Raw genomic sequence first — 11,482 nt, 5'->3', positions numbered from 1 at the left:
CGGGTCGTGCCCTGGAGCATGAGCGGAATGTAGTTCACGGCAACGCGCTTGTTTCCATTTGCTATGCTGACGACTGTGGAGTAGTCGACCAGCCAGTCCTCCGGCTTCACTGGGCCGTTGTACTTGGGAGTGTCTCGAGGGAGCGAGAACCCTTTGGGGAAGGGCTTTGTCGCGAATGCAGGGGCCGAAACAGGGCGGGCCGATTGCATCTTCTTCTTCTACCGCTAGGGACCGAGCAAGTCGGTCGATCCGATGGCGGGCGTCGTTCTCTCCAACTCCTCCACGGGGGCCTAGCCGGCCTTCGAGAGTCGGATGCTCAACAGGCGGTGGGGAAGCCTGCCTCTCCCTGCGAGGGGGAAGCGAACGATCGTCCCGTCGCTCTTCTGCTCGTGGGCGGCCGTCTTGGTCGCGCACAGTCGTGATGCGTGTGTGCCGAATGCGGCTAGCAGCTGGCTCTTGATCTTGCCAATCGCGGGCACCGCCTGTCAGGGACCGGGAGGTCGCCCCGTGCTCACGCCGGGGGGGGTGGTTTTCGGATTGCACGCCGGGTTCCACCACGCGGCGAGCTTCCTGCTGCGCGGTAGCTGTGTCGAGGAGCTGCTGGAGGCGCGTCGTCATGCAGCGATGCTCGTCGCCCTCCAGGTGGTCCAGTTCGTCTGCCGCCGCACGCAAGTTCTCCATCGGGGTGGCATAGACCAGGCGTTCGGCTCCCAGCATGCTGGAGATAGCCGCGCCACGCTGCCGAATCTTGCCCACCCGACTAGGCTCGCCAGCAGCCGGCATGCCACACATGGCGCGGTCGATCTCGCGCTGGTAGGCTTCAGTGAGGCGCCTCATGGCCGCCAACTTGTTGGCGCTGTCGAGGAGCGAGACGCGGAATGTTTCCAACGTTGCCCCATCGGCGTCTGCCACCACGAGCACGGACAGGCCCCGCATTGCCGCCTGCAGTGGGTCCTGGCCGGCCCCGTTAGAGGCTCCGTCATGGCTAGTGACCAGCACCTCTGTGATGGTGCTGGCGCTGGCGTTGTTGACCGCGGGAGGGAGCGGGTCATCGATGATCACCACGTTTCCAGGGAAGGCATCGGTGTACGCCGCGTCGGAGTCGATGAGCATCTCGACGGGCGGGTCGGTGGAGCCAACGGACTCCAAGTCGGAGGCGGGCTCATTGGCGATGTGGAGCTTGCCGAGGAGGTCGACGAGGCAGCTCTTGGAGCTGGCCGCTCCCGCGTCAGGCGCGGGCTCGTCGGAGAGGCGGATCCCGCCAATGAGATCAGCGAGGCAACTTGCGGCACAAGCGGCTTCCACGCCGCGCAGCGCGTCGACGCAAACGCTATCAGGCGTGCCGGGCTGGCTGCGCTCGCTAGGAAGGAAGAGGGTTCCCATCCAGAACGTGTTTCCGGCCAATGGTGCACTTAGCCCCACGGTGGGCGCCAAATGTCGGGGATATCTAGCGACATATGCCAGGGGGTAGCTTATCATGGATGGGGGCAGGAGTACGTCGCCGGGTCCTAGAAGTGGGAGTGAGCGAGACCTCGAATGCCTACGAGTCTTACCCAGGTTCGGGGCTCTCCGTGGAGATAACAACCCTAGTCCTGCTCTGCGGGGTCTCCACATGATGACTGTCGTCAATAGAGTAGCTACAAGTGTGCTCCTTGAGCTGTTTCGGCTAGAGGAGGAAGAAGGGCAAGGCTAGCTCTATCTTCTCCTTCTATGGGTGTGTGTGTGAGTGCTAGGGTTCTGAACCCTTTGCATGGGTGAGCCTGGGGGTTTATATAGGCCTACCCCCAGGGGTACAATGATAATCCAGCCGGGTGTAGGACCCGGTCGTCAGTGTCTCTGGGCGCCGGCTGCTGGGGCCCGCCGCCTGGTGGTCCCGCCGGCTGTCGTAAACTCGGTCGACAGGTGGGGCCCGCCGCCTGCGGGCCAAGTTGACTGCTTTATACTATAGCCTCGCCCTTGATGACGAAGGCTTTGTCGGGGGGCATGGCTACAGTCCCGCCGCCTGGCGGGTGCTCACTGTAGCCACACCCCATCTCATCAGATTAATGGTGCGCAGACTCCAAGGGGAAGGAGGGCCGCCTGCTAGGGTCGGCCTGCTCTCGATGCCGCCTGCTCGGGATTCGCCGTCTTCTAGTGGCTCACGGACAGGTAGGACCCACCGTCTGCGGGCCGTACCGACCACCCATCGTGGGAGCATGGCTCCCTCTGACGTAGGTGATGTCATGGGCTGCATGGCAACAGTGCCGCGCCGGGCGAGGGATGTCCGCTTGGTACACCCGCACTGTGGCCACGTTCCACCCTGGATTCGGGGGTGGCAGATTGTACTGTAGCCACGCCTCGTCTCGTCGCAGTAAGTGGGTGCAAACTTTGAGGGGGCGCCGAGCCGCCTGCTAGATGTCGGCTCTCTGGGGCCGCGTGTTGGGAGCACACCGTCTTCTGGCAGCCAACCCGTTGGACCAGTCGGCCCAAGGGATCGGCCTTTCGTCCGAAAGGTGTGAGGGGGCGCAGCTAGTCCCGATGTCTTGAAGTACTATAGGGTGCTAATGAGGCTATCCGTGGTCAATCCCTCCGACATGATGATTAGAGAAAAATAAAAAAAATCAAAAAAAATCCTTTAGTCCCGGGTGATGTTACCAACCGGGACTAAAGGTCCCCCAGACCACGGCGTGGGCTCGTGCCACGTTGTGGGCCTTTGGTCCCGGTTCGTGTTGAACCGGAATTAAAGGAGGGGACCTTTAGTCCCCATCCTTTAGTGTCGGTTTCAGAACCGGGACAAAGGTTGTTTTCCTACTAGTGGAGTGACAGTGGCGTGGAAGGACTCAAAGGGAGAAATCCTTCCCGCGCTGGGTTGTTCACACACAAAAAGGAGTGGACGAGGGTTTTCAAGGGATAAAAACGGTAGTGTGGAGTAGGTTTTTTATGGGATGAAGCAGGAAGCTATTGGAGATGATTTTCTTTTAAATGGCATAATACATGGTAGGAGACAAGGAGTGGTCCGATGGGAAGTAGGATCAAGGATCTTTTTTCATGGTTTCGATGGTTTGTGAAATATTCGTGTTTTGTTTCAAGAAAAATCGGCATTTAATTTTGTTCGTATAAAATAAGAACTTTGCTACAGTTACGAGCAGTTTCTACAGAAAGTGTTTACGAAGATGAGATGAAGATTTAGGATTTATCACAATTTTAGTCCCACGGCTAAACCTATGAGGATAGAATCAATGAGATTAGGCCAGCCAATCCCGTAGCTTCCGTCCGTCGAAGGATTCCCGTAAGTCTAGCATTTTTTATAAAATAAGGTGGAATCCTTATTACTACATATTACTTCACATAGCCTAGTGGTCGGCAGCTCTCTACACAACATGACCCAAGTCTAGGGGTTGAAACCCAATTTTGTATTTCTTTGCTTTTATTTCAATTTTATGCGTGCTGTATGAATGTTTTTCAAACAAACGACATAGCTAAGATTCAAACCTGGGTCTACCATAACAGATGTCAGGAACTGACCATTGGGATAGATCGATCGTTTATGTGAAACTATAGCCACAATAGCTATTTAGTCAATTGTTTACATTCAAATTTAAACTATTTATGCACATTGTATAAATCTTTATCAAAAAAACGACATAGCTAAGATTCGAACATGGGTCTACCATAACTGATGGCATGAATTGACCTTTTGGTTAGATCAATCGTTTATGTGAATTTATAGCCACAATAGCTATTTATTCAATTGTTTAAATGCAAATTGAAACAATTTATACATGAACTGACCTTTGGGATAGATCAATCGTTTATGTGAAATTATAGCCACAATAACTATTTATTAAATTGTTTAAATTCAAATTAAAAAAATTGTTGATTTGTATGAAATGAATTTTGAAATTTATGAATTTTCAGCTATTTCAATAGTTTCGATGGTGGTCGAAATTTTACTGGTTTCAAAATTCGAAACCTTGGTTAGGATCAATAGTGTGATTCCTATCCCTTACAAAAAAATGGCCCCCAAAATCTTGCTGACGATCACCAGGCAGGGACACTCCCCTGGCTGGCCGATCGACCAACGAAACCAACCCAGAAAGGCCGCCCTAGCTTCCCCTTCGGCTTCCAGGCCTCCAGACCCAATTACAAAAGTTTTTTCTACACAAAAAAACATGAAAAAACATTTTTCCATGATTTATGTTAAAAAAGTAGTATCCGATAAAAAATGCCATCTTATACAAAAACAATTTGCCCTTGGTCTAAATTATGAAAAATGTCATGCTAATTTATAAAACTACCCTTACTCTAATTTATAAATTTATAATGAGTATGATAAAAAAGGTCGTGTGATCTAGAAAAACATAGTAAATTTGACATGGTAAACTTTTAAAAGTGTGATGTTATAGACGAAAAAATGTTTTATGTGGATACAAAAAAAATGCCATCTCTTATAATAATCAAAAAATGATATCTCTTAATAATAAAACTGTCATCTCTTAACAATAAAGTATTGTCTCTTAATAATAAAAATGCCATTTAATAATAATAATAATAAAATGTCATCTCTTAATAATAAAATACCGTCTCTTAAATAATAGAAATGCCATCTCTTAATAATGATGAATGCCATCTCTTAATAATAAAACTGCCGTGTACAAAAATAAACTTGACTTGTGAAAAAAATGTCTAAATTGCCATGTGACACATTTTGCAATTTTATAAACCACCATATCAAATTTTTCTAAAAAAGTTGCCATGTAAAAGGAGATTCCATCAGTGTGAAAAGAAGTAGGCAAAAAAGGAGGGCATGGGATTCTAACCCAGGTATCCCATGCTAGCCAATGTAGTACCCTAGGGTGTTTTGAAAAGTAGAACATTCGTTGGCTTTTATCTTATAGCGAACTACTTTCAAACTTTTAACCGGTCGTCGGCCCTGCATTGAGATATGTGCAACGATGGGGAGGGCATTCGCTCACAGATGCCAAATATCTTATGGACGCCAGATAAAATTTCCCCTAAAATTGCCGTTAGGTTTTATTTAGATTTATTGAACTTTCTGTTTTTTAATGAGATCAAGCTTGAAAGTCTTGCTAAAGGTGATAGTTTTTATTTTTTTAGACTGCAACTCGTTTTTTTTTCTTTGAGGGCAGAGACTGCAACTTGTGGTCACATCACTCTCCCTTGACCCTGTAGGCCCGTAACCCACAACAACTGGACCCCGGACAGGCCTCATCCAAGCCCAGATAGCCATCATATAAACTGCTCCTCGACCGCCGCCGATTGCTCTCTCTCCGTGGCCGTCCCCGTCTCCGCTGTCGGCGCCTCGCCGGGCTAGGGTTCTCGCCACGCCGCTGCCGCTGCCGCCGCCACTCGCGCCGCGGGGTAGGTAGGTGGACGCCACCGTAATTCTGACTCGATTATCTCTTCCGCGAGATTCCCCGTTCGTTTCTTCGGCCGCTCGGTGAGCGCGTAATCTCGCGGGGGCGTGCGCATTGCCGCGCGAGCGCGCGCGCGCGGCTCGTTTCTCGGATCTCGTCTCCTCTTCTCCCGTGCCGCGTGGTCGGCTTGATTCTGTTCGCGTGCTATGCGTCCTTCGGCTGCGTTTTCTTGTTCTTGGGTTTGCCGCGATCATGCATGGTCGAAACGATGAAGAGGTTGTTCTTCGCTAGAAGATTCTAGAGAGGGGCCCTTCCACCTTTTCATTTGGTAGCATTTTGATAGGTTTGGGAAATATTCGCGCTTGCTCGGGTTTAGCGTGCTACGGCTTTGGTGATGTCTGATTGGTGGTGGTCTCAGTGTTCATCTCTCAAACAAAGATTTCAGCTATTCTCGTCGTGCTATGCCAGAAAGAAATCGGTATTTGAGTTGCTGTGCTGTTGGGAAGCATAATTTGATCTTCAATGGGAATTAATTCTGTGTTCTCCTTTAAATTCCAGCCCCCTTTCACCTATAGAGGGCAAATCTAGCTTATTTTGAGGCAATTCCGCTGCCGTCTGTATAGAAATTGCATAGAAGCGTCTTAATTTCTGAATAGTTAGACTATTGTATACAGGTAATGATGGTGCAGCATGTTATGAAAACGTAGGTGCATTTGCATATGTAGGCATGCCCCTGTTAATCTGCTATACGCCGGTCTTGGTGCATACTTGGATCCCCTTTTTTTCCCAAAGAGATGTGTGCTCAATCTTCTATTGTTTCACGTGAGAAACTTTTGGCAGTGAGTTAATAATATGGTGTTGCAAAGCATGAGAGCACATTCTAGTATCGGAGTACTTTTTGTGTTATCTATTATCTTCCGCCTCCTCCCGATATATAGGAAATTGTTTATTTCAATGTGACTCCCTTGCTGTTTGTATCGAAATTTTATGGAAGCGCCTTCGTGTTAATCACTGGATATATTGACCAAATGTGTATAGGTGCATTTGCATGTTTACATGTCTTTGTTCTACAATATTTTGGCTACATGCCTTAACGTGGTCAATTTTGTCTTGCAGTTCAAGATGCCTCGGTATGATGACCGTTACGATCGCTACGATGACCGTTATGATCGTTATGACGACCGTTATGATCGCTATAATGACCGTTATGATCGGTATGACCGATATGGTGGCAACACCAAGTTGTACGTGGGCCATCTTTCTACGCACACCCGGACCAAGGATGTTGAGTACCTTTTCGGCAGATATGGGAGGTGAGGAAATTGGATCTGGTTTACGCCTTTTGTGCACCACTTGATTTAACAAGTGTTTGCATGCAATTTGGGAACCATCTACTTGCTGCACCTGGCTTGCTCTAATTTGTGCATACTTCTTAGGCAAAGGCATATTTCCCTAGATCATGGGTCAATTTAGAACTCCGCCTATGTTGTCTCAACAACACACCTGGTCCACGGCCCGGGTAAAGGAGAAGGGTTGTGATAGGCTTGGCGAGCCAATGTCAAAACTCAGCCACTCTTATGGAGATGAAACCCAAAAGAGTTGCGAGATCTTATGGGTTTCACCTCTAGCCTACCCCAGCTTGTTTGGGACTAAGGCTTTGTTGCTGTTGTTGTTGTTGTATGGGTCAATTTAGGTTCCTCGGCATTGATGTAGCCTAGAGTCAAGACTACTACTGCATCACTGATAATGTAATTTTAATCCAGCTATATCAATAGGCTCTGCTAGGTTACTTTCGGTAGAGGTGTCATTTTTAGCTATTTACTTGTAATTGTTTAGCTGTTTATTGGCTTACCTGTTAGTAGAGACTAGCAACTAGCAAGCTTCGGAAGTTTAAGTTTCCTTCTGTTGCGGCATAATCTGTTGATTTCGACCATTTACATAGTGCTACTGGGTGTTGCCAATTTGCCATCGCATGTCAGATAAACCTTTCCAGCTTTGACTTGAATAATGTTGTTGAAGGTATTGAGGGGCTATTACCTTGGTGTCAATGCTGTGAGGGTGCCTTTGGTGGAAATTGGTGTGTTGCTCCAAAGTTACAGAAGATTTTGGCGATTCTTTGGAAATATTCTGTTGCCTATTCTACGAGTAGATGTTTACTTTGTGTGATGGCTGGTGATGCATTTTTCATACCATCTTGATGGTGTTCCTGTTTTTGTCAACCATTTGTACAGAATACGATGTGTGGAGCTGAAGTATGATTATGGCTTCGTTGTAAGTAACCTCTTACACCCGTGATTTCCATGTTCTATTCCTGGAATATGCGCAGCTAATTGTCTACTTTGTTAGATTTTCATGTTAAGCCCATCCCTATTTTTGTTTTTCTGGATCATGTTGCAGGAGTTTAGCGATCCCCGGGATGCAGATGATGCAAGGTATGAGCTTGACGGCCAAGAGATTGATGGGAGCCGCATCATTGTTGAGTTTGCAAGAGGGGTAAGCTTTTGTTGTTTATGAATGTTCGTTGCTACTGTAAACTTCACCCTGATGCCATCTACAAATGAGCCTTTGATGGACTGAAAATTCTCCTCTATGCACATAGTTTAATCCTTTTATTACTAGAAATTGTGCCCGCGCGTTTCATTGGAGAAACAAATGCTTGCACGCTCCTAGCGGCCCATCCATGTTGTCACTTCTAATCTTCACTACCGTCACCAATGGTGGCCAAGTTATCAAACTATTCAACGATGGTGGGCGGCCCCAGTCTCATTTAAACTTGATGCATGCATCGTCCGGAGCAAACACCGATTATCATGGAGCAGAACACAATGTAGTTAAACAGCTCAACAGATAATTAAGTAATACATATAAGATCAATGAAACTGTTAATTAAAGAAGGAAGTCAAGGCCCTTATGGAAGGAGACTGGATGATGAACCTTGTTAAGATTCGTTGCAGTAAAAAATGTGCTACCCACGGTAAGACTGCAGTAGGTAGGCTATGAATTTTTGAATGTTCCTTTGAAAATTAGGAAAGTTACACAAAACTCTTGTCGTATTGTGACCAGTTAATGATATTCCAATTTCCACGCAAAACACGGAACCTTTGCGAGCGCAAATAAGATCTCGACACAAGTTATGAGATTGACAGAGCGAGCAAGTTGGGGTTCATGGCGGTGGATAAGCCGTACGTAGCCATCCATGATGCTGACCTCTATCTCAATGGTGTCAGCGCGAATGGGCGGACCCCCGGCCGTAGTTGAAACAGGTGTCCGTCTCTAGCTCCCGCACCAGGGTTTCCTTGACGTCCAACATGATGGAGCGGGACCTGATGCACCCCAATTTTTTGTCAAAAATAACTGAGTCTATAGGTATTATATGTGTGGTCTTTTTTTGCGGGAAATTATATATGTTTTATAATATGCAAAAAACACCTGCATCATGCCACGAATCACCAATTTAATTGGGTCATGTCTCACGAATTCTTATGCCAGAGCCATGAGTTGGTCGCTATGGACGGGTGCGTGGAAGCTTTGCTATCCATGTGCCAGAGCCATGAGTTGGTCGCGAGATCTTATGGGTTTCACCTCTAGCCTACCCCAACTTGTTTGGGACTAAAGGCTTTGTTGCATGTCTCACGAATCCTCTCTCCCACGAATTAATTCCTTGATTTAATCAAGCGGTTATATTCATGCATGTTCAATGGATCCCTCTCCCTCTCCTATTAATTAATTTTAATTGGCCAAGCGACCTCCCCCTCTCCGGTTAATTAATTCTAGTTGGCCAACAGGAGCGGCGTGGCATTGTGCATCAGCTGTTTTAATCGGATCATTTCCACCCACTAATTCCTCCATGAATCTTGGGTCTCTCTCCATTAATTCCGGATGCACCGGCCCGCTCTTTATTAATCTCGAGGCACTTATTGATTTCAGATCGCAGACATTTATAAATTGGTGATGTTGTGTTCAAAGGAGCGATTGGTACTATATAATAAATACAAAACGTCTTTTGTTTTCACAAATATGAGTTAGGTCAGTTGGATCGACGTAAGGAAACTTGATGGCAGGTAGTGAGTTGGATCCCTCGTATCTGCAACTTTTTTGCCGGATTTACTGACCGCCCAAGTGGGTGGGCCCATGTGCGTGAGAAAAAAAAGGCCGAACCGTTTTTTGTCGACTTATTACTAATGGACTGCTATGGACAGGGTTGGAAGCTTGCTATCCATGTGCCAGAGCCATGAGTTGGTTGCGAGATCTTATGGGTTTCACCTCTAGCCTACCCCAACTTGTTTGGGACTAAAGGCTTTGTTGTTGTTGTTGTTGTTGTTGTTGTTGTTGTTACTAATGGACTGCGGATTGATACTTAGAAACATCAGGGATTTTTCTGCAAAATACACATGACGGACCAAGAATATCTATTCCCTTTATTAGTAAAAAAAAATAAAAAAATAGGTATAGGTATAGATATGCATTTTTGCAGCTACATGACTCTGATTTTCTAATTGCGGTGGATAATGATGTTTGATTACTTGTTGCACAGTTGCTGTATTCTTAATGTTGCTGTCCTCGACTTCAGTTGATAAGCCTGTGTTGCTTTTCTAGATCCCGCGTGGCCCAGGAGGTTCCCGCGAGTACTTGGGCAGAGGACCCCCTCCTGGTTCTGGCCGCTGCTTTAACTGTGGGATTGATGGGCACTGGGCTCGTGACTGCAATGCTGGCGACTGGAAAAATAAGTGCTATCGCTGTGGAGAAAAGGGCCATATAGAAAAAAACTGCCAAAACAGTCCTAAGAATCTCAAGTATTTCCTTGCATCCTTTAATGAGCTTCCTTGTGATGTTACCTTTTATTACTGCACATTTGATTTTTAGCTTTTGCAAATGCAGGCGGGGAAGAAGCTACTCACGCTCCCCACCACCTCATCGCGAAAGGAGCCTAAGCAGGAGTTACAGGTATGAACCAATTTTTTTGCCATGATGACTGATGTTTGTGCAATCGTCCAGTGCTTAACTATATGTGGTTATGCCAAGGACGAATATGTCTGGGTATACTAGTATATCTTGTTAGCATTGTGATGATTGGATCTTGTAAATAAATAAACATACTATTATGAGAGTTACCCTACTATAGATTTGGTCAAATGCAATAGGTTTACCTTTCAGCCATGTAGTAGTAATCTCTTACCTTTGATAGTCATATATATCTATTCATGCCTGCCACTGCTATATGTTGATATGTGATCAGTGAGTCTGTAGAGAGCAGGTATCTGGTGATAAGTTTGTGCCATATTTTGATGGATGCTGAAGATATGTATGGAAATTAAATGAATATTGTTGAGTCTGTAGAGAGCAGGTATCTGGTGAGTGAGTGCCATAATTTGATGGATGCTATTGATATGTATGGAAATTAAGTGAATATTGTGGTGGCATAGTTCAAAGAGCACTCTCGTTAACTTTGTATAACATGTGCCTGTTGTTTTACATTCTTCTCTGCTGAGTTGCTTTCCTAGCAGTATCATTAATCATCAATGCTGTGATTTTCTTATTAACAGCCGATCGCCTTATCCGAGGAGGGATGATCGTGCTGTTGGCCACGAGGAAAGGCGACCAAGAAGCTCTAGTTACAGCCCTAGGAGGAGTGCTTCACCTTCCGGTTTGAACCGCAGCCCAGCACCAAATGGCAAGAGCCACCCACCAAGGGAGCAAGCTGAAGTCAATGGTTCACATAACGGTGTGAGAGGCAACAGCCTGAGTCCCGCCCGCGATAGCCGCCCAGCCACCAACAGAATGAGCCCTAGCCCCTGGGAGTGATGGTGAACGCTGCGCACCACCCTCAACTTGAATTAATATTGTTGCATCGTCTCTTGGGCCGAACTCTTATGTTGGTACACTATGTTAGTATGTTTGTCGAACATCGGATCGCGTTATGCCTCCCCGTCTAAACCTGTCAAACCTGTCTGAGTCGTGAATTTTTCATGTTTGACAAATGTTGACGTGTGTTATGCCGCCTTGTCTGAACCTGAAAAAGTCTTTTTGCAGTTGCGATTATCTGGACTTGGCTAGCATGATCAGTGTTGTCCAGACGTCACTAGCTAAATAATTGTTGCCCCTTAATCGTAAACTACTGTTCTACT

The 11,482-nt window shown here is 46.6% G+C and overlaps 1 protein-coding gene across 3 annotated transcripts; it reads left to right on the top strand.

Moving 5' to 3' along the window:
- The first annotated feature begins 5,228 nt into the window (after positions 1-5,228).
- Positions 5,229-11,396, top strand: LOC109736689 (serine/arginine-rich splicing factor RS2Z33). Of its 3 annotated transcripts, none has more exons than XM_020295894.4 (7): positions 5,229-5,361; positions 6,474-6,670; positions 7,589-7,628; positions 7,755-7,850; positions 9,954-10,150; positions 10,236-10,301; positions 10,901-11,396. In XM_020295894.4, the coding sequence occupies exons 2-7, from the start codon at positions 6,480-6,482 to the stop codon at positions 11,157-11,159; spliced, it is 849 nt and encodes a 282-aa protein (XP_020151483.1). In that variant the 5' UTR covers positions 5,229-5,361; positions 6,474-6,479; the 3' UTR covers positions 11,160-11,396. The 3 variants fall into 3 exon arrangements, with proteins under 3 accessions (XP_020151483.1, XP_020151482.1, XP_040255794.1); XM_020295893.4 differs by having other exon boundaries at positions 5,232-5,365; XM_040399860.3 differs by having other exon boundaries at positions 5,273-5,365; positions 7,377-7,628.
- The last annotated feature ends 86 nt before the right edge of the window (positions 11,397-11,482 follow it).

The sequence above is a fragment of the Aegilops tauschii genome, chromosome 1 (assembly GCF_002575655.3).
Source record: "Aegilops tauschii subsp. strangulata cultivar AL8/78 chromosome 1, Aet v6.0, whole genome shotgun sequence".
Taxonomy (NCBI): Eukaryota; Viridiplantae; Streptophyta; class Magnoliopsida; order Poales; family Poaceae; genus Aegilops; species Aegilops tauschii.
Note: the sequence above shows the minus strand (reverse complement) of the source record. Positions and strands in the feature narration are given on the sequence as shown.